General features: G+C 32.5%; 1 protein-coding gene across 1 annotated transcript in view; it reads right to left on the reverse strand.

Moving 5' to 3' along the window:
- Positions 1-2,948: 2,948 nt before the first annotated feature.
- The window catches only part of LOC123709781 (GTP-binding protein Rhes), a 29,176-nt gene continuing 7,251 nt past the window's right edge, over positions 2,949-24,873 (reverse strand). Inside the window, exons 2-4 of the mRNA XM_045661321.1 lie at positions 16,972-17,165; positions 4,980-5,160; positions 2,949-3,399 (exon numbers count right to left, since the gene is read on the reverse strand). Coding sequence (XP_045517277.1) covers positions 2,949-3,399; positions 4,980-5,160; positions 16,972-17,165 — 826 coding nt within the window. The remainder of the gene's footprint in view (positions 3,400-4,979; positions 5,161-16,971; positions 17,166-24,873) is intronic.

Raw genomic sequence — 24,873 nt, forward strand, 5'->3', positions numbered from 1 at the left:
ATTAGTTACTTAAATACCTCTCGACTACACTACTTTCACCCTCTAAAAAGGGTTAAAAATTGGTCTTACCTAAACCTAAAGTCGGATTTGCCTTACCCGGTGACATATCATCCGCCATCTTGTCTATCAATACCTTCCGAAATTTGTATTTGCGACTTTTTAAAGCCTCTCACAACGCTGACTTTGGTTCAGTGAGTGAAAAAAAGATTCACTCACTAAACTGAACTAATCAATAATGCTATGTATAATCACTACAAAAAAGTCACTCTAAGGTAAAAAAAATTAAGTTTTTTAACTGTTTTATTTAAACTCGGTTACGTGATATTGTTGTTATGTACAGTTTACACTCATAGGTATACATTTGTTTACGACGAATGTTCGTTACATTAGCGCTTTTGTTGTCTTTGTATTGCTATACCAGTTAAATTTTAATGAGACCCATAACACGAAGTCTTCATACGATCATCATTAAATTCAAAGATAGGTATTGTCTCGGCCGATATAAATTGTACCCTTGAGTCACATATTATTCTGAGAATGATTACCTCGTATATATAACTTAAGGCTGGGACTACACTTAAACTTAAAGTTACTAGATGATAAGTGAAGAAACAATTTTCTGTAGCAAATAACTAATATAATTTTCTTTTTTTCTAATATACTATACATAAACTAAAAACTTAAACTTAAACTTGAATGGCTTAACCACAGTACAATACAATTCCTTATAAACTAAAGATTTAAAAAAATACAATTAATACAAACAACGAAACGAAATCATTACTATAAACAGAGGAAAGGAAACAAAACGTTTATATCTACGATACAACTAACAATTTAAGATAATCAAAAATCAATCAACTTACAATAATTTACGTTAGTGATCGCCAAACAAATTTACAATCTATATAATCTACATCCCACCGAACTCCGAGATAAACTGTAGTGAAGATCGGAAGTTTCCGAATATAAAGGTTATATTATTATTAACATTTATAAACAGATGACTTTGTATAATTAACAAAGTGTTTAGTAGAATATTATTTTACATGAATAAATCACATACCTAAGTTTCAATGATCTTATGTATAATTATCAAATAGGGGGTAAGCAAGCCAACTATTGCAGCCCATGGACACCGATTTATAAGTGGTTGTTCATGTGCCGCGTTAGAGGAATTTGGGTAAATGTGTATGGATATTAAAAACAACTGTTTCATTCCAAAACATAATTTATTAAGATTATAGACAGACAGTATACACAAGTATACAATTTGTAATAAAAATCTTTTAACGTAGATTAAAAGATTAAAATATTGGAGATAATGTTGGAAATACTAATGGTCTCATTTACTACTCAAAGCTAACTCAGAACGAACCAGCTCCCTTATTCTGTAACACCAATACAGGTTATAATGACTCAACATTTCGTTAAGTTACGTCGTCTAAGGTCTTCATACCCTTAATACTCAATATCCGTAGCGGTGATGTCGTAAAATGAGGAACGAAAACTAAATATTGAAATCGGAATCGCTATCACTATTGGAAGTTACATGGTAGACTTATATTCATTAGAAAAGATGTTATTTGCTACAATATAGGTTATTATACAAATATATCAACCCCCTAAATGATTATAGACACGTATACAAAACACTTAAATGAACCAATTTTTTCGGTGAAGTACTTATACTAGAGAATATTCCTTATTGAGCTTCAATTTATTAATAACATCGTTAAGTATCTGTTACTTAACAATAGTAAATATATTTGCATACGTTCGATATAATCCCTAAACAATTTGAGACATTGTCATGCAACACTTTTAACTTTCCAAGTGCTATTTTCACTTTTTATTTCACAGAGATTCGACAAAAGCATGAACAATTTGGTCCCATCCAATGCTCTTGTGCAATTTACAAAGTTTAGAATTATAGACATTTATAACAATAGATTACGCATTAAAATACATTTTTGGTTTACACGGTGATTATTTCACATAAGCCAAACATGCAACATTAACATTTTGTGAGCAGCTCCTTATTTGTTCCAATAGCAATACGGACAACTATTACTGGTACAATGAGTTTTTGTATAGCACGATCGTAAGATACGCTATGGATATGGAGATAACTACATAGAACTTGCATACAAAAACGTCTGGATTGGCATTGGAAGTATCAGAGGTAGGTTTCCGCCCTTACCAAATGCAATGTGATATTTTGGTTTGTATAGATTTTATACATGAACAAAGTTGCTAATATTAAACGGTAATACAAAATAATAATGCTATGAAGCACCACCTGTAAGCATACACATACTTATTATGCATATTTGTTTATACACGCAGCTCAAAGCTCTGGTACACTTTAAACATTAAAAAATAATACGTACAATTACAATATTTAGATTTAGAATTAACATTATTTCTTTTAAATTAATACAATTTTAAACATCGATAATTATTGCGTTAAACAAAATTGTAAAATTGGCTCGACATTTCGCCTTTGTGTTGTCTGTTTTAAAAATAAAATAAAGGAAAGGTTTAACTTGAAACCTAGTATATATTTGGTTAGGGTTACTTCAAGTACGTGATTAAAGTAATCGTTATAGTATTATACAGTGTTAGTGTAATTTAAATAAAAACAAATGTATCCATTTTTGCTAAGTACTCTTAATTGTTAGCTTATATCCTTCTTAGCACCTTTTTTATAAACATTTACTTATAATTTGTTTAAAAGAAGTAATAAAAATATAATTGGGTTAAGAAGAAAATGTTTTATATCAAAAGCAAGCAACTATTTTATTCTTAGAAAGATAAATTTCCTCATAACGTTTGCAGGATATCCATCCGCCCCTGACATTTGCTGGTGTGTTAAAACGTGACAAATATAGGCTACATGTAATCAACACACAAGAAGGTCTGTCTCAAATAGATTTTATTTTAATTTACTGGATAATACACGATCTTTTGTCAGTTTGTGCGTTAGACCTTACAAGACGATTCAAATTGAGCTTGGGGCTGCCACCGACTCCGTCTCCCTCGCCTTTGGCACACGTCTTCGTTCTCATTATCATCAGATCTGTTCTAATACTCGGCCGTCTTACATTAGGGGCAACTACTCCGCACGCATCTGACAGTCTTCTTTTAATAGATAGAGTACATTTCTTACTTCTACTACTTTGGCTACTGGTGGGGGGTAATGTACAGGGGCTCCCGAATGCGGCGTTCACTCTTTTATGATGATTAGGAGCCATTTCTAAAGGTAAGTTAGCAACTACGAAGAGTTCATAGAATAAGTCGTCAACGTGAAAGTTTTTCTTCGCCGAAGTTTCCATGAAAACGCAGGCGGAGTCTTGAGTTGCACAGTAGGCGGTCGCTTCCTCCGCTTGCACTGTTCTATAAAATAACAAAAGTTTGTTATAGGTAATGCAAAAGTTGGTGCATTGTTAAGGTAAGTGCGATGGCTTTCTATTGAAAAGACCAGAACTACGATAACTAATAATGAACTATCGTCAAGGCATTGTTGATGAACAACTACTACTACGAACTACAGTACTAGACAGTGTATCAAATGATCAATTGACTTTTAACGAGAACTGCATATTCTATATTCTTCAGAATTCACTCAACAGCAAAATTTAAAATGAGTTTTTCTTGCTGAGCGGTAAAAATTCTCAAATTATTAACACAATATTTTGCGCGCATGGCCAATACGTGATTGTGTACCCGTATTTCCACTGAATTGTTTTGGGTTGAGATTTACACCGGTATGAATACAAAATATTTATATTATTAAACTTACTAAGAAAAATGCTGACAGCGAAAATAAATTTATTATAAATTTATAAATATCTCAACAGCATACAGCTGCAGCAACAGAGAACAATTATTTAATACATTTTATAATCGTTTAACAAAACTAAATTCCGTTAAAAAACCAGTGGCGCTAAAACTCAATCTATATATTATGAAATTGTATCTGTTCTGTGCTCTTTTTAATCCGCTAACTGTAATTGATGGATTTCATGCAAAACGCCAATATTTTAAGTTTACGTGCTGTTGAGGAATACATACGTAGTTCATAAAAGCACCGATGTTTAAACAACTTGGTAATTTCCCGTTGCGTGACATATAACAGTAACATGTAAGGAATGAAAACCATTCTGACATACCGTTATTAGCATTTACGTTATAATAGTTAACGAGAAATAAGGAAAAAACGTCTACCGAAACCTCAATATAAGGTGATCATACCAAGTTACGTAAACATAGTTTTTCTAGTAGAACGACTGATCTTGTAACTGTTTTCGTGTCTTTGGGTTTAAAAATGTTTTGTAATATTTAAACTGTTTATTCATATGTCAATGCTTTTAGCTTAAACAAGAACGGCTTTCCGCTTAGAGAGTATCAATAATAAATGGAAAAATTTTTAGATCTGCGCTCCAGATTTCTGTTTCATGATAATTTGTCAATCTAATAGACAAGTAGGTAGGTGAGACACGTTGTCGTATTTTTGAGTCTTAGTCAAACCGGTTTCCTCACGATAACTTTCTTCATCGTTTGAATGGATGTTAAATGCGCACATACAATGAAACTTTATTGCTGCACAGACGGGGATCGAACCTACGACCTCAGACATGAGATTCGCATGTTGAATCCACTTGGTGAAGATTGCTCTATTATGCTTATATTCTATAAAAATACCTACACATATTTTTAGTTAATAAAACATCACAACTGTTGCTACAAGGCTAACTTTTATTAATAAAATATAAAACTACTGGACTACAACAGCATATCAAGGAAATATCTGTACCCACCACGTGAGAGAATTGACATTTCGTTCGTTACAACCCACCAGAGACGAACAAAACACACTGAGTCATAAGATGTGGTTGCCCAGAAGGCATTTCCTATTATTTTAGTTTACGCAATATTTTTTTTTACTTCTAAATATTTAAATTCCCGGTAATTACCTGAGTTCCCTGTCACATTTGTTGCCTGCGATGGCCATAGGTACCCTCGGAGCTTGCCTACGTCCACGACAGTTGCCGCTGCTCGCACTAGCCTTGGTCTCTAGGATTTGCTCACGTAACCGTATCACCTCCTCGAAAGATTCTCGACAGTCCATACCGAATACTAGTACGAATAAATCGCCTGTAAATACAAAAACTTTAAAGCCTGTACAATCTCGTTTTGACAACTGGCAAATTTGTCAAACTTTATTCGTAGAAATAGTTTGATAGCTCTTAAAACTAGATTTGAATTTTATTCATGCTCGCCGCTGAATATAGGACTATGCTAATTTTCAAAATAATATTACAATCTTTCTATTGTTCTCTATAACAGTAGATTTCAATGTATGAAGGGTTTATAGTGGTAAGATTCAGACTAGAGAGACAAGCTTTAAGTATAAGTCCTGTATACAAACGTATTAGATTTTGATATACGGAAGTCATGGTATCCGCTTAGCTTCTAAGCCTCTAATCTAAAGCCTGTGAAGAATAGATATTCTAAACAGACAAACTCACACACTAACTCAGCTAGCTATAAATACATCGGAATACTAAGAGCAGTGGCACGAAATCAAAGTTTCAATATGGCTTGTAGTCGACGACTCTCGATACGCGAAAACAGCAAAAAATGTTGAGGAAAATTGTGCCACAGCAAAAATGTGTTTGTGACATAAATTTTCTCACTTCTGATATAGATAAGCCTGTTATGGAACTCGTTATTCCTCTTTTGTAATTTTGCCCTTGTCACCCTCGTGTCGTTTTGAAATCAAATAAAAGTAACAAAACATTCTATAACTATTTGAGGTGTATTTTTACTAGTAAATGATTTAAAATTTCCGAATTCGAAATTCAATTTCAAGTTTAGAATATTTGGCGAACAATCTCGCGATATCGTAGAAAACTTTACGGCGTTCTATATTCACACATGTGATACGCGAATGCTTTAAATCGTTTCCTGAACTTACCTAGACTCTGAACAATCGAAATGGCATAGACCTAAACATAAGATTTTCCTCTATGTTTATTCTTATTTTTTTTATTCTTTATGGATTGCCTTTCATCCAAATTGTTTACAGATAAACAATGCAGTCGAAAGGTCGGGATTTTATAATTTCAAATTTAGAATAATAACAATAAATAATTTTAACATTTTGATCTGAGTTGGGGAAGAACTTTTTCATTACATGTCCATATACATTGTACAATATTGACACTAAATAAACTTGGCGAGTAAACTAAAAATAAAATTAAAGCAGTTTATTGCCGCACATCACCACTATATGGATCCAGCTCAAACTCAAAATAACTTTATTGATTAAAAAGATGTTAAATTGATTCTGATTTAAATTTACAACCGGTTCGAGAGTCAAGGGCGTAGATAGGGCGAGAAGAACAGGCAAGAAACTCTCCGCCACTCTTTGCTTGTCGAAGTTGCCAAACCAATTCTTCTTTGGGTCTTTCAACATTTCCAATTCGGAAACTATTTATCTATAATTGTTCACGTATATTCGAATTCGAAATTTGTTCATATACATGTTCACATTATACGTAATCTATAGAAGATTAGGAATTCCCATTGGTAAGGTTAATACCAAAGTTGTTTTCGTACTTCAAAACCAATTTGGAAACTACTATTGGTGTAACGGAATTCTAATCAGTCGATGGTTAATAGGAACGTATATTATATACAGTTAGGCTGGATTGTCCTTACATAGTACATTGGAATAGAGTCCATGTGCATATATCGTAACTGGATGTTTTTTAAGTGAATCTTCAAAAGTTACATTTTACCGTCACATTTTTTGGTTACGCGTCACATTATTCCGTTACGCGTCACATTTTCCAGTTACGCACCACCTTTTTCTTGTCCCTACCACGGTTCAAAGAATTCGAGATTCGAAAAATATATAATAACGATAACAATGATATTAACAATTCTATTATAATTAATGAAATTCTGTAATAGTCTTAGTAGTAATAAGGTTAAATGAAATAATTTTATTATTTGTATTCATGATGATATGATATATATGATAAAACAGCCTTTTGTTAAACTTTATCTTATTTAACTTTATTAAACCAATTCATGTAAAGTTGCATCATTTTTCGAAAAATAAGGTCAAGAAGTTTCACTTCTTACGTGTGTACACGCACACATTTTTTTTATATAATAGGGGAATTATACAAACGGGCAAGAGGCTCACCTGTTGTTAAGTGATACCGCCGCACATAGACACTCATATTGCCAGGAGGCTCGCTCTTTTCTTGAAAGACCCTATGTCGAATTGGTTCGGAAATACTTGAGTGGACGGCTGGTTCCACCAGAGTGGTGGAGCGCGACAAAATTGCCTTAAGAAACGCTCAGTTGTGGAACGAAAGTGTGTCATTTTATGATTGAATATCCTTTAGAGCTAGTAATATAATGTTTTGGACAAAATTTTAACAACACAATAATAACCACATGGACTATTGATTGTCAGCTCACCGTGTTATCGCTAAACACTTTATAAACAATTCAAATATATTTTCAACCGTCACAAAGAGTGAGCGCTTGAAACAAATTAAAATTTCAGAAACCTCGTAACCTATTGACAGCCTACGTGGTGTGTAGTTAACTTCAATTATTTTTAACTGGATGAGATTTGGATGTTTGTTTGTGAATTTCGACAATTATTATATATTAGAGAATGTAAAAAAACTGTTATTAAATTTATTTATTCATATTGGTACATTTAAGAACGATAATATTTAAAAACATCGGTCTACATTTACATTTACTACTGAGTCGGTATGTTTCTACTAAATCGGTAAAACAATTATAATTTCTAATATTGTTTATAGGAGAGCGCTTCGCTTGATTAATACTAAATTCAGCTAGGTATTTTTGAAGTTATGTAAATAAGTTGACGATACGTGCGCAAACGGTCACAATCCGACACCCTGAAGTTAGCTTTAGTCAACATTTTAGTTTTTCTAATAAAGTTATAAACGAAGTAAAAGTAAAGAAATCTTCGACGTATGTTTCGTGTGAGAACTGACAACTGTATTCACGATATTTATATATTTATTTATTCAAGTATTTCTGAACCTACATAGATATATTTTTCTCAAATAATATTATAAAAATTCATTTCTTTATTATGTAGAAATTTATTGAACTAGATAATGCGTTATAATGAATACTTACTACATGAATATCCATTTGTAAATGAAACAATATCTTAGTATATTTGCTAATATAAAAAGGAAATTTCTGTAACCAATAAAGCCATACAGTATTAAACTGACCTGAGTAAAAGCTGTATTTATTAACAATATATTTATAAAATTGAGCCGTTTGAAGCTTCCCCCGCTTCTTTATAATAGCCAAAAGTTACTACTAACATTCTGTAACTGCTGACGTGTAAATAAATAAAGTTTTATAAGGACCGTATAATTTGTAGTTATACCGGCACTTAGCCGTTATACGAAATCTACAGGGTGTTGCGAATACTTAAACTTGTCTAACGATCTTAGTTATTCTCAGACAGGTGTTGGGTTGTTAAAACTTAAGCTTTCTGTCTGGTTGAGATTAGTAGCTTTCTTTTTGTTAAACTTTATTTTAAAATAATTATAAAGATTTTTATAATAATTATAAATGAAGTAAATTATCGACAACACATATCTTTGGTAATATTAACAATCAAAAGTAAATTAAATGTAGAATTGAATTTTCATAAAGAATTTGTAAAAATTGTGTGGTATGTATGGCCAAAGAATTTCCAAATATAAAAGCGATAATGGTATTGTATGCATATGTTAGGAGTCACTTGGAATGTACGATCTGGGCCCCACAAGATAAAAAATATTCTTTAATGGATCGTATTCAAAATAAATTTACGAGATACATTTATATGAGGTCGTATGGAGTGTACCCATTTTACCCAGTTATCCAACTTTGTTTGTTTTGTGTATGGTAGGATACACCACGTTAGATGTAAGGAGGGACCTTAATATCACATCATATTTTTTAACGTCCTTTGAGATAAATATACGATCTTGGAAAGACTGGCGCTACGCCAAATAATCACAGTCGGCTTGGTAAGCGGTCGCAATTGCTTGCAGTACCTCAGGCGCGTACAAATTTAGTCAGAGAAGCGTAAATGGCGCACTCTGAATATTATTGCATGTGAGACGGATATATATTGTTACACACTGGCTGAATTCACAAGAATTGCATTATTTATAATTAGTTATAAAAAAGTTTAGGTTTTATGTATTCTTGCTTTGTTTATATTATGTTTCAATTTAATTTTTATATTAATTAGGTATCTATTGTAAAAATAGGAAATAAACAAATAAATAAACATTTACCAAACCTGTCTTATGTTTAAATTGAAACTATACTTCTTGTGTAACAGAAGTAAAATTATAGTAAGTAATTAAGAAGGATTTATTACGTCATGTACCTGAAACATTAATATGTCAAATGGAAGGCTGCCCGCGACACACTTAATCCTAGTGAGGGGTTAGTGCATTTTCTCATTTTTTTATGTGTAGTAAAAAAAGAGCAGTGTTGGCCTAGTGGCTTCAACGTGCGACTTTCATCCCTGAGATCGTAAGTTCGAACCCCGGCTGTGTACCAATTGATTTTCTTTATATGTGCGCATTTATCACTCGCCCGAACGGTGAAGGAAAACATCGTGAGGAAACCGGCTTGCCTTAGACCCAAAAAGTCAAGGCATGTGTCAAGCACAGAAGGCTGATCACCTACTTGCCTATTAGATTAACAGATGATCATGAAACAGATACAGAGATCTGAGGCCCAGACCTAAACAGTTTGTAGCGCCATTGATTTTTTATTTTACTTATTTATTATTTATTAACACATCGTTACATTACAATATAAAAAAAAAATTGAACATAATTAAATCAAAAGGAGGGCAACTGGCGGCCTTATCGCTTTCGAGCGATTTCTTCCAGGCAATCACTGTGAGTAAAGAAAAAAAAATGTATTAAATTATGCGTAATAAAGATATTTTTTCTTTCTTTATCATTACGACGTTATTATTGTTTCTAACCTCTTTTTATATGCACTTAACTTACAGATTTGTAAAGGATCATACATTGATCTGTCAGTGGGTTGGGAGTGCGCTATATACAATAATGAGAGTTAATTGATCAAATTTACCCCAGATTACTATAGATAGTGCTCCACTATTAGGAAGCTGAGCATGACTTTGGATACAAGCCTGTCTTGGCAGCCCCAAATTAACGAACTGAGGAGGAGGATCTTTTCTTCTCACGCACTTAATAGTTTATGCAATTTTTTGCCTACCTCAACTAAATTTCTTGTTGCTTTCTTGCTCATTCTCTTTTACTTTCTATACTTTATGTGTGTTATCCAGATTTAACTGAGCAGTTTGATAAGTAAGAGCGCTTTCAAAATGTTTGCATCAAATTCATATTTGGACTTTGTAAATTTATATGGTCAAATTAGGAGTTTCGAATAAAGCTTAATTTGCTACCCATTCAATTGAGGCGTAAGATGCACATTTTACAACTTCTCTATAATGTTCTTTTTAATCCTAAAACTCCTATTTACTTAAATCAAAATTGTATGTTCCTCTTTAGTGATAGTTTTGACTTGCGTTCCTTAGACAGTCTAATTCTTGAGACTCCTACTCATAAATCAATTTCTTTCTTCAAAATTAACAAAATTCTTTCACTCCTCTTTTACTTTGTATTGTATATATAATAATTCTAATTATGAGTATTAAATCCCAGACAGGACTCGTCTTAATAATTCATAAATTTTGTCCCGATTTAATATAATGACGTCTCATAACCGAGGCTTATAAGGATCAAGTTCTATTTGGAAAAAAATATAATATCATATCTTAATTATATGAAATAAAAATCTGTCTTAACGCACATATCTTTCAAGCTACGAGTATCTTTATACCAGAGTACCTACTGTACTTGTATCGAATCACAGAGAATGAAGTCTTAAGTGTGTAGAGAATTTAGACCAACTTGTCATCAACTTTTCATCACTTCGTAGAAAATGACCACGAAGTACTATACTTGCAATATTTTTCTAGAATAGGTATTAGGTAATTAGGTAACAGTGAAAATGTTTATAATAATCAGTGGCACTGCAACCTTTTTAGGTCTGGGTCTCAGATTTTTGTACCTAGTTTGATAGGTAGGTGATCAACCTTCTGTGCCTGACGCCGACGACTTCGATGTTTTCCTTCACCGTTCGACCGAATGTTAAATGCGCACATAGAAAGAAAGTCCTTTGGTGCACAGCCGGGGATCGAATCTACGACCTCAGGGACGAGAGTCGCACGCTGAAGCAAATAGGCCAAAACTACTCTAAATAATATAAATAATAAACTGAAAATGTTGCCAATACTTTTATTGTTTTTAAAAATAATCTCCGTTCCTCTCTACACATCGTCGCATTCGATGGAACCACTGAGAAAAGCAGTGGGCCCATTCTTCCTTAGGGGTCTCTTCTGTGGCATTTTTGTACGCTTTAACCGCATCGTCAGGGCTCGTAAAGCGAATACCTCGAATTTCATATTTAGTTCTTGGGAATAACTGAAAGTCGCTGGGCGCCAGGTCAGGACCGTATGGCGGATGACTCATTATCTCGACACTTGCCATAGTCAAATATTCACCAGTCCATGCGAAGGTATTTCTGGTCGTCGGTTAAACTATGGGGAATCCATCTGGTACAAAGCTTCGTGACGTCGTGTTCATGTAATATATTTTGAACTAGGCTCATACCAATGCCTAGGCTTGCCTGTACCTGCTGATAGGTCACTCTCTTATCTTCCTCTATCACGCGTCGCACAGTACTGATGCTATCTTCAGTAGTCGCTGTTAAAGGACTTCCCTCACGCGGATCAACATTGAGATTGCTACGTCCACGCTTAAACTCGTTAAACCGTGTAAATAGTGGCACGAGATGGGGCTTCATTAAGAAATGCTAATCGCAGCCTATCATAGCTTCATTGTTGAGTAAGCCCACAACGAAAGTCATAATAAATCATTGACCAAAAATTTTCTCGTGTTAGGTTTATTTTTCACGTGTAACAAGAGTTTTAGATTTGCCGGCAATTCTCAAAAACAAGTGACAAATGAATTATACTATATTAGGGTATGAAAGCTTATCATAGCTTCATTGTTGAGTAAGCCCACAACGAAAGTCATAATAAATCATTGACGAAAAATTTTCTCGTGTTAGGTTTATTTTTCACGTGTAACAAAAGTTTTAGATTTGCCGCCAATTCTCAAAAACAAGTGACAAATGAATTATACTATATTAGGGTATGAAAGAGTTCTAAAAATGAAATTCAAAAAAGTTTTCATTAGAAATGTTTCTAACTGGCCCGTTCTAAACATTTTCTGTGTTACCCACGTATTCGTCATATTTTACACCTTAAGTAAACTCACTTTTAACTATATTAAAAAGCTTAAAATTTTTCGTTCACTTAAGAGAGAAAACTTGTGAACTTTTCCTATTGTAATACCAATTAAAAGTGTTAAAAGTGCAAATATAGACAGAAAAGTGTACATTTTATTCGACACTTGATAAAGATTTACTTAGAATCTAAACATTTCCAACCAAGACTGCTGGTAAGGCTTAGGTTGATGAATTTGCGCTCAGTATAGGACGATGCAGTAACTGGGACAAGTTAATTGCCGTAGAGATTGCCCCGGGCATCGACAGGTGTCTAATCTAGTTCCAAAACCACGCCACGTGATAATTAAATGACATGGAATCATGGACGATCGCAAATCTGAGATGTTTTGCGACAAATAGTATTCAAAAATTTCTATGTTATCTTAAACTCATAGGTTAGAACAGCTTTATACTCGAAGAGCTTCGTAATTTTTTACGGCGTTAAAATATCAGATTCTTGTCAACGTTAGTCACTTTTAGTATAAAAGGAAAAGTCAAGACATCTTGATTCTATATTGTCTTAATAAAATTGCGATTGCATATCATTTTAAATTGAAAAATTAGAACGGAATACTTTATTATTTAATTATATTTACCAATTGTATGTAATTCATAAGCATATTATAAAATGTTACGCTTTTTAATTCAACGTACATTTTATTTTTAAAAATGGATTCTCATGTCGATTTGCAAGAAGTTCCATTATTTCATCTGTCATTATTGACATGGGTATTGTTTGACGTTTTTCCTGACAGTTCGTTATCTAGTGAAACATGCCGAAAATAATGAATTTATTAAATTTTATCTAATTCGAACCTCTTATATTATTCGTTAATTTACTTTCATCCTCATTAACTTATGAAGGCATTAGTATTTGGCAATAAGACATTATTAATTTATATACAAAAGCTCGGCATTGTTACATAAGAAAATTGTGTATGTGTGTTATTGTTGCACATAAAAAACATGAAGTGAAATAAATCGATTTATAAATTATAAAAACTAAAATAAATTTTATTTCAAACTGTAAGGGGACCAACTATGCATATCATCATCATCATCATACAGCCCTTTGTGAGCCTTAGCCTCCTCAAGTACACTTCGCCATCGCAATCTATCCAGTACTTCTCACATCCAGCATCGAACCCCTATTGCTTCAAGGTCCTTGACAAATCCATCCCACCAACGCAGTCTCGGCCTACCGGATTTGGATTTTAATGAGATAAACTAGTCTAGAGTTCTCATCCGCATTTTAATGTATGTAAGTTATAATATAAAACGAAAACAAAACTTGCTGAAAGATGCAGTGATATTTCTAGATTGTTAGCGCGGCTATTTTATTCTACAACAGAGATTTTCTTGACTATATGTAAATTGGCTAGTTTCGACGCTCTAAAGAGATTTACTCTTTACAGTATATTATAAATGTTAAATACATAAATTTTACAGTATAAATGTTAAATATTAAATGACGTCCGTTATACTAGCTCACAAAATAGTTTTCAAAACTTCAAAAGGTAAATAGTTTCATTTTGTTTGACATTCATTTTATAATATATATTACATATAGCATTAACCTATGATCGTGAGGAATAATGCAGAGTCCTAATGGTGAAATATTTTTTTAATGAGCAGTTTTGAAGCCACCACAATTATATATTTCTGCTGCAGCTGAAAGCCAGCAAATGGTGAAAGAGAAGCACCGATAGAACTTTCTCATTTCGTAAGCTAAGACATGGTATCTACTTTTCTCCAGTGGCATTAAAGAAGTGGCAGTGGTAGAAAAATAATTGATATATCGTTTAAGATATTTATGAATCAGGTTGAGAAACAAATTTTAACGTGTTTTGTACAAGTCTTACCAATATCCATATATCCATTGTGATAAACCAGTAGGTATCCATCCACTGTTGCTCCACATCACACGCTGATATAATTTATTAGCCACAGTATTTTTTTCTCTTCCTGTTTGCCTATTAGCGCTTGTAAATATAGTATTTTATTATTCTTTGTGTACCAATGTATCAGTTTGCCGAACGTTGGCTATTGTAAATAAATACATATCCCAAAAGTTTACCGAGCCTAAATAAAAAAAAAACAACAAATATAAACAGCGCAAATATCTATATACTCATATGTTACTATAAACATATCGAAGAGCTTCAAACGTTTGTCGTTTCACACAAAAATTCATTGCAATTGCGCTGTTGTTTCACGTTATATAAGTAAATTGTACTGTAAACTGTACACGAGTTGAACACAAATTCATTTGAATCAAATTAAATTAATTAGGAGAGCATTACCGGCTAACATAGTTCCGAAGTCATGGTCAAACACTACTAAAGGGTTCTAATTACATATTTCACGGTTTCAATTAAACTTTGGTTAAATTGCATTTGTAATTTCTCTATTTGGTTAACGCGTTGTGTTTTGCATGTATATTAAAAACACTATATTTATATTAGTAGGTTTGGCGTTTTTTCAGGAAACATTTTTTTTTATTAAAATAACTATGTGCACTGTAATGAAAAATTGTTTATTAAAACCATAACAATAAAATAAATATAATAAAACGAATATTAAAACAACTTTAAAAAGTTTTGTTGCTGTGGCAGTTTACCTTGACCACTGGCAGCATTTCCTCGCTGTATTGCGATACTTATTCTTTGAGCAAGGAGTGTACCAGCTCTGGGGTCACAAGTACTATCTACCAGACGGCAACTTAATGACTGATTGAACTGAATATTTGAGACGTTTATTGTTTTCTGCCTGCCCTGCGGCCGACCTAACTTTTTTGCTAGTATGAGGTACTGTAATTTAGTTTTATAAACTTTTCGTAACTTTTTTAACATAGACCAAAAATCATAGACAAATGTCACAGATGCAAAACTATAAACAAACAATATTTTCGGCCCTCAAAGGATTACAACTTTACTACAAAATCAAACTATCTTATAAACTGTGTTTTTGTTTTAAAAAATTTAATAAAAATTATAATATAAATATGTAACAAAACGTCTATTGACATTCGAATATGAGAAGATAGTTGTACATTATAAATAACTCCGTAATAAAATAATACCACATTCGTTTTGGGTAGTAATATATGATAAATGTTCGTGGTGATGAAAATTCAACCCTCCACACACTGTGTAGTATATATATAAGGGTGCCTTGTATGGGCTAGGCGGCGCTTCAATGCAGCTTCATAATATGTAAAATAGCGGTTTCGCAACCCAAAATATACATACATTCACTTGGGTCGTTTTAAAGGAAATAATAAACAACCCGGAGTTGTGTCAAAAAAGTGTCAAAAACTGTTGGGTTGTTATTAATTTCGACAAAAATAAAAATAAATATAGCCTATATATGAGTACTATAAAGGACTTATTATCAATGGCGCTACAACCTCTTTAGGTGTGGGCCTCAGATTTCTGTCGGTTTCGTGATCTTTTGTTAATCTAATAGGCAAGTAGGTGCCCAGCGTTCTGTGCCTGACGCATGCCTTTCCTTCACCGTTCGAGCATATGTTAAATGCGCACATAGAAAGAGAGTCCATTGGTGCACAACCGGGGATTGAACCTACGACCGCAGGGATGAGAGTCACACGCTGACGCCACTAGGCCAACACTGCTCTACTATAAAGGCTTACATTTAATATTAGTACACCGACGGAGTGAAGATCTCAAATTTTTCAATTTGACTCTTCGCTACCATTTTGCAATCTTTCGTTTCATCTTCCAATATTACGCATTAAATGTCAAATTTTTGTGGCCTACCCAGGATATTTTTGGTATTAAAATAAACATGAATTTTCACCTTTAACCTCCATGTTTGAAAAGCGTATCATTATTACTGTACGTATATTAGTACTTTAAAAGTCTTATATGAAAAAACAACGTGCCAAGTCTACTAGGCTGTGCATGCATAACATTGACAATTAAAAAAGTTTTGTCCTTGTCTATGATTGAGGTCAGGTGGTCAATAAATATCGCGATCCGATACCTGTCCAATTTAATATATTGAATCAACAGGTCCTACCTACACTTTCAATAGATATTATTGACTTCAATATCGTCAGTAGTCAGAAGATAATTTTTCGGTGTAGACGCGTAATAATAGACGATAAAACTAATATTAAAATAATAAATAGTAATAATAGACGGCCTGTATTGCCGGTCATTAAAAAACATTTGCGTAATCAGTTATAAACTAAATTGTTTTAATAAGCATAAACACAAAATTACTTTACGAAGGTTTATTTTGTAACAGTGTTCCAACATCTTACTCTGAGTGCTCATCCAAATCGACACGCACACAGTCAATAAATATTGACAGATATTGATGGATCACAAAAAATCTAGAATTTATGTCAATAGGCTCAATATTTATTCCTGTCGCGTTTACACATCAATAAACGTTGACGAGATCTCAAGGATTACGATATATATAGACCATATATGCCTATTAACTTATTAGTCTGTAATCCAAACTTACCAGTCAAGAAGGAAAGTCGCCGCATCGCAGGGAATGGGTGATTTCCCGAGGTGTCCAATAAGTCCAGTTGGTAGACTTCACCTCGAATTCTATACAATTTGCGATGAAAGTCCTCGATAGTGGGTGTGTAGCTATCCTCGAACTTGTTCCCCAAGAAACGGGCCACAAGGGACGTCTTCCCGACTCGTGCTGACCTGGACAAAGGATTAATTAGGATTTAACGAGCGAAAACATTTGAAGGCTTAATGGAAATAGTTTTAAGTCTGGCAATAGCTTTGGCCGCGTTAGTGGTAATTGTGTACTGCTTAGTATGTTGGCCTATAGACTCTGAGATGTGTTTAAACCTGGTTTTATATGGTGAAGGGAAACATGAAGGTGAGGGATTTTTTTCAGGAATCCCTAAAAGGATGGTGAAAAGTTGACAATTTGACAAATGTACACACCCAATTTATATCGCAGCTAGTAATTTTAAATAGAATATGTAATTTCACAATTGTTTTATTCGATGGTCTACTTCCATGACGCTGCCTGATGTTTCTCCTTAATGTGACTTTACTTAGTAAATACCAAGATGGAATATTTTGCTATGCTACCCCAGGGACTGGTCGGTTTTCCGGAATGAAAACTTGTAGGGTTTTCTGTAAATGTTACTCTATATAAAACTCAGAGGTCAAGTCATAAGGTTTTTATTAGCAAATTTAATATAGGGGTTGATAATAGATGAATGCAAATTAAGGGTTGCATCAAAAAACATTTTTTTAATTTATGCACAAATAACATTTTTTTGGGTGGACATCCAAGGGTTTGAAATATTCTCAGACTTACTAAATACGCATAAAAATTTCATGAGAATCGATCGAGCCGTTTCGGAGGAGTATGGGAAGAACATTGTGACACGAGAATTTTATATACATATATAGAGATTATAAATATTTTAGAGCGTTTACTATTCGTGAAATACTTTGTTTATAATAACCGGAAATATCGGAATTGGTAATCGGCACGTGTAGAACATTTGACTACCAGGAAACTCTTAATAGGTTTCAGCGCTAAAATTACTTTTATGTATTATTAAAATTCGAGAAATAGTTAACAGATTCATGTAAATAAATTTATGAACAAATGTATCCTATTTGTAAAATTACACGGTGTATTAATGTAATTAAAACTAATCAAACAAAGGAACTCAAGCTTTACATATAATTGTTAAAAACATAACAATACGTATCAATAACAATCGGATTCTTGTATCAGAGTTAATGCTGGACAGCACCAATTCTGTATTGGTATATAATAATAAACTTCACTCACGCCTAAAATGTTGAATTAGTTTCTGTTGACCTAGATCTAGATATACTTATAATTTAAGGTTATTAATGAATACGTAATAAGTAATATATTTAAAGGAAGCATTTTCATTATAATTTTGTCATTAATGGAAAGGTTTTCCTATTAGCTGTCAAGCATTAATTAATTTAGTATTCTAATATTCTCGGTCTAAGTATAGTGATTTTATTCGCTTTCTAATAATTTATTTATTTATTAACACTTCTGTGCACAAACATAATACAATATCATTAAATGAAAACGAAGGCTTTAGGTTTGCGAACCCTTGTATATGTAGGGATTTCTGTTTGTAGTTATTTCTCAATGAGATATTTTGATAGTTTGCACATAGTTACCAAAATATGAATCATTCTAAGAAAAATATCACTGTCAAATACTTAAATAATATTGTAATGAAAGCCACAGCAATAGATTCATAAATCAGAACGAATTCTGGGAATAAAAAGGAACATTTTGCGTATCTTTATGGATGGGAAATAAAGGTACGCTTCAGGATACCTTTTCACGGTTAAAAAAGTAAGAAATCTTCGGGTTATATCTACATTCCAGGGACTATTTGAATGGTTCACATTTTTTTATTCGCTCTTAAGATTTTCTGGAAAATGGACCGTATTTTCAGTTTATACCTTATTTTTTGCGGATTAATTAATATATCAAAACCTATGTTATCTATCCTGCATTAGCATTGACTGTTATAATAAAATTGATTTAATTAAATTAGACAGAAATTTAAATAAATGTTAAAAATTAACCTGCAAGTTCTTTTATTTTCTTTTAATACTACACTAAATATTTTTATCCTCAAACAAGAAATCGAATCAAACTCTCAGAGATCAATTAGAAGTTGTCAATTAATCATAATTAAGCGTATTAATAACGTTTACCAAATTCGTAATTAACATAATTCGTTGGGCAATATGGCAAATAGTTAACTAACTATTATAACATGTATTGTACTATATTATTACTATGTTCGCTGTATTAAACGTAATTCTTTTGCTCGTAAGCCGTGCTTATTCTGTACAAGTGATAGTATCTGAAGGAATTTTAGATGGTAAAATAAATAGTTATTATGGAGATTCCTACTACAGTTTTGAAGGGATACCATATGCTCAGCCACCTGTTGGAGATTTAAGATTCAAGGTAGCTTTTCACATAAACTACAAACTTAATAACTAAATCGGTTAGATATTGGTGTGTGTGTGTGATGTCCGGTAATACCTAATGGTACAGGTAAACTCTATCTACAATTTGTTATTAGGTGTGTGTGTAAAGTTAATAATAATAGTACGGGATTCCTTCTGGGATTTAAAAACAAAACAACTGTGTTATTTTTCTGTAATTCGAACCCAAGACGATACATCAAATAAGTGCCACTCTAATGAGTAACATGAAGCAGTTAGGGAATTACTACACGAAATAGGTATATAAATAATATATTCAATAAGGTTCTAACCTTTTGAGATGTTGTCACTGGAGAATCGTAGAAAATAAAGTGATATATTGAATGATATGAGAAAGTTATGAATATTCATAATTGCTTCGAAATCAATTCTTTAGTTAGTTTATTTTATGAATGTTTTTATATTTTAGTTTTTGTAATGTTTTCTTATAAGTGCTGGTTAAACCTTGTATTTGTATTTTAGTTTTCTTTATGTGCCAATGTATCAGTGTGCCGAGCGTTGGCAAGCTTTTGTAAATAAAATTGTTAATATTCTATAACGATTTTTTTCAGCCACCGCAACCAGCCAAGCCGTGGTACGGAATAAGACAAGCCAAAGCACCAGGCAATGTTTGCTTTTATTACGATACGTCACCAATAGGATATGAAGATTGTCTATATCTTAATGTATTTACCCCAAACATCACTACAAAACGACCCTACGCCGTCATGGTTTGGATTCATGGTGGAGGCTTTACAAGAGGCAGTGGAAATGAATATCAACCAGATTTCCTAATAAGGAAAGACGTTATTTTAGTCACTCTCAATTACAGATTACAAATACTAGGTTTTCTTAGCCTCCAAACAAAAGATATTTCAGGAAACATGGGTCTTAAAGACCAAGTTTCAGCGATTAAATGGATAAAAAATAATATACAACACTTTGGAGGCGATCATAAGTGTTTCATACCATTTAATCTCGCCCATGACGAAAGGGCTTTTTAAAAGGGCTATAACGCAAAGTGGTACTGCACATGGTTGGTGGCCAAGGTCATTCAGGCCAAGAGATACAGCTGTTGAAATGGCTCGCCGAATGGGGTGTAATTCCACTGATGTTGAGGAAATATATGCATTCTTAAAATGCCAACCTCTCAAAGCGTTTAATAAATGTGATATCTACATGTCTTTCGCACAATATGCTAAAGAATCACCCAAACTTGTTTTTGGAATTGTATCAGAGGAGAGCTTTGGTGACGAAGTCTACTTTCAAGGGGATGTTTATGACGCTTTAAAAGAAGGAATACATGTAGGCGTAGATATTTTAAATGGTTATACGGCTGATGAAGGAGTTCTCTATTTTATGGCTGATACGAACTCTTCCAAAGTATTCCAACAAGCTAATCAGTTTTTAGAGTTTTTTGTTCCAGAACCGTTAGCAATAAATGTTCCTTTACTTGAGCAAATGGTTATTGGGAATACAATGAAACATTATTACATTAAAGATGCCATAGTATCGAAAGAGAATATAGATAAAATGCTTATGTATATGAATTTTGATATGACTATTTATAGTACCATATTATGGCAGAAATTTATGGCTAAAAGGAATATGAATAGAAATTATTTATATAAATTTACATGTGAATCGGAAAGAAATGTTTTCGGTAATATAAATAACGCAAAAAGTCTTTTTCAAAGACAGATAGTTTCGCATTCTGATGATCTCATGTACTTATTTCCTATGAATTTGGAATGTGATAGAAATTCCGAAACGTTTAAAATTATTGATAGAGTCACTACTCTGTGGACCAACTTTGCAAAGTTTGGGTAAGTTTTTATATGTTTTAATGAAACCAATTTTTTTTTAAATAAACAAAAAGAGTTTGTTTAAATATAAAATATGCAAATGGTTTAGCATATCGAATATATACTCATACACGTAGCTCGAAGACGGCTGGATCAATTCACGTATTTTTTTTTAGTTATTTAAGTTATTATGGGAAGAAAACTTAAAAAAAAATGTCAGCCGTCACGGGACGTTTGGCAGATGTGAAACATCGAAATTATTTTGTAAAAGTAATATGCAGAAAAGAACATATTGTGATAGGAACTAAATATGTCATAATGATAAAATAAAATATTACGATTTTTTCCAGATATCGATAACTATTTATTGAATAAACATTTATTTTCATTAAATACAAAAATTTACGAAATTATTTCAAATCGTGACTACTTAATTCGTTTAATATACCGTACACACTACTGCATATAGACTGTATATATATATATATATATATATATACCATCGTATAGCGTGTTATACCAGAAATCGGTTTTACGTGCGGCTATAGATGTTTCACATCAAAAAAAAGTTTTATTTTATTCTTAGGTTTATATTACCTCAAAGTAAACTGTGTCTATAGTGTAGCATAGCAAAATGTTCCATATGTTAAGGCGTAGGTCGCGAACGCGGTCAGTTTTGAAATAAATTGCAATGATCGTCGTCCAATTTCGTTTCGTTCTTTTGTTTCATAACATGGATGATACATTGAAATAAAACCGCAATAAAATAATTATAAACTATCACATATTAAAACGGTAAAGTTGCTTTAAAAACCTCAATCCTGAACTCATTAATCGAATTCGAGTTCGAATCCGATTCGAATTCGAATATATCAGATTCTGATTTTAAAGGTTAGGTTTTGTTTCTAAAACATCGAGTAAAGTGAGCAGTGTTGGCCTAGGCTCCTTGAGGTCGTAGGTTTGACGCCAGCTTTGCACCAATGGAAGTTCTGTCAATGTGCGTATTTAACACTCGCTCGTACGGTGAAGGCGAAAAATAGATCTTAAGGAAACCGGCATGTCTTAGACCCAAATGTCGATGGCGTGTGTCGGGTGCAGAACTATGATCAACTTCTTAAATATTAAAAAAAAATGATCAGTTACTTCAGTTCTACGCTATTACAGTTATTTATTAACTTAAATATATAGTATGTTATATTAAATGGGCATTAATAACAAAGTTAATCTTATTGTTGCAATTATTATTTAAAAGTTATTTTACTATGGCAATATATAAAAAAAGAAATACCTAATTATATAAACATAAAAGTAAACGTAACAATAGTATAGTATTATACCAACTACACTTGTATACTAAAAGCTAAAAATGATATTTAATATTTTTATCAATATTGTTAGTTGTTATTAAAGCATTTATAGACTAATTGTTAAAAGGTTTTTAATTTTCAGAGACCCAACACCAAATGACGATCTTGGTGTTACATGGTCACCATATACATTAGAAAAGCAAGTGTATCTTGAAATAGGTAATACGTTGAAGTTACGGGCCTATCCAGAAAGGGAGCAAGAAAAATTTTGGAATACCTTATTTATGCACTATTTGCCGCGCGTTTTACCATAGTCATATGAAGTAAATGAATATGTACTCTTAGTTTGAAGTTATTTTCACATAATACAAGTTTAATCCTTTATTTGTATGTACAATTACCGTTACATGTACCGCTTTCCGTATCCGTATGCCGCGGTATTTCGTCGCTATAACGCGGAGATTTTTCAAGTTATATTGCCGCTGTGTGAAGTTTATAATAATTTGTCAAGTTCATAAATAGCTTTGCGTATTTTTGCACCTGTTTGCGATGTTATATAATTTATCATAACAACTTCATTAAATTCGTGTTCTAGTTATTAAATTGCTAACAAAAACGGTATTACGTGAGTATTCCTACAACGCGACTCCCTATAATGAAAAGGGTGTTAGGTAGACAAATACATAGATATACAGAAGCACCACAAACTCAACCAATGAAAAATGCAAAATACTTTCTGGTTTCGTAATACATGGGTAAAATCCTGGGCCCCAATCCCAGCGATTAACTTTTTAAAATTATATCAACACTGTTATACTACATTCCCGGACTTATGTAGGTGGCTTTACGAATACCGCCACAGTAATGAAATACCTGAACAAAATATTCATGTTTATTAAAATTGAATGACAGAAGTGAGTGATTGATTGATTTTATCAATCTATAATTAAGATTTAATTTTACGTTTAATAGTCTCTCTTTTTTATTGCTATATACGCTTCTAATTAAAACGTCTGACCATAACAAAGGTTCAATTTACGTTTAAGAAAACCTTAGCGTCTTATTCGTCCAGTGTTATTGCAAAAAGCCTTTTTCTTTTTAGCCACAGAGCATCAAATAACGCTTTTAAGAGCGCAGCATCTAACAGATTGTCCTTCATTACTTTCCTCTGTAACTTAATTTGAACTTGGTTGTTCTTTTAAAAGAAAGAAAAACTTTTAGTTTGAAATATCGTTTCTTGCCTTGGTTTGCGCTCTTGCTGTTTTATTAATATTGGTTAAAGTAGCAAAATTCCCGGTTTATTTCAAGTAGTCATTTTATTACATTGTATTGATACATATTAGAAAACATACAACTCTAAAAGATGTGGCAAACTTTTCGGTTATAAGCTCCAATGGTTAAGGAAATCGGGTTGTCTCAACAACGCGACGTGTGAGAAACGATTCATAAAGGTCATCTTTTAGATAAATATATAAATGATACATAAAATACAAAGGTTTTTATTTATACTTTAAACATTTATTTTGCATATTTATAAAGTTATTTAACATAGTAACATTCTTGTACAAAGTTAGTAATTTAACTTAAAACTCTCGTAGAACACATAACCATTAATACATTTAGAGTTCAGGATGAAATGTTGAAGGATTTATCAAGTCTACGAGAATAAATCAGTCTTTTGGAAGCCTCTAAGTGTTTACTTGGGTCTACAAACTTGACCTAAACCGGAGGCAAATATTGCCACAGCATTATCATACAAAATTAATTTTATCATCAATTTCAAAAGTATATAAAAGATGTATTTTAACATATCACGTTTTAAAGGTCATATGTAACATAGGATTAACATGAATCTTGAAGTGATTATCGATGCAAAGTTTGCGCTTTTTATAACGAAACCAAACTCCGCTTTAAAATATACCTGCACTATACGAGTTAATAACATTCAGTCCCTCGTAAAATAACATTCCAGGGTGGTATTCAGAGACTCCTACAAGTCACTAAGACATTTTTCTTTGGGATGCATGCAATTGAACCAAAATTTACTGAAATTTTAAATTATTAAAATTATATGTCGCCGACTCATTAAAAGTATTATGTATTTGATCAGCAATACATTACACTACAGCCTTATAGTGAACGTGTTTGAGGAGAAAGCATTTCGCCGTTTTTGCATCCGTTTGCGCGTTCTTTTGTTGGTTTTGTTAAATTAGTTAACAAAACAATTGATTATTAATTTGTTGATCTGGTACTAATGTATATTAAACAATAAATACAATA

This window comes from Pieris brassicae, chromosome 5, assembly GCF_905147105.1.
Source record: "Pieris brassicae chromosome 5, ilPieBrab1.1, whole genome shotgun sequence".
NCBI classification, from domain to species: Eukaryota; Metazoa; Arthropoda; class Insecta; order Lepidoptera; family Pieridae; genus Pieris; species Pieris brassicae.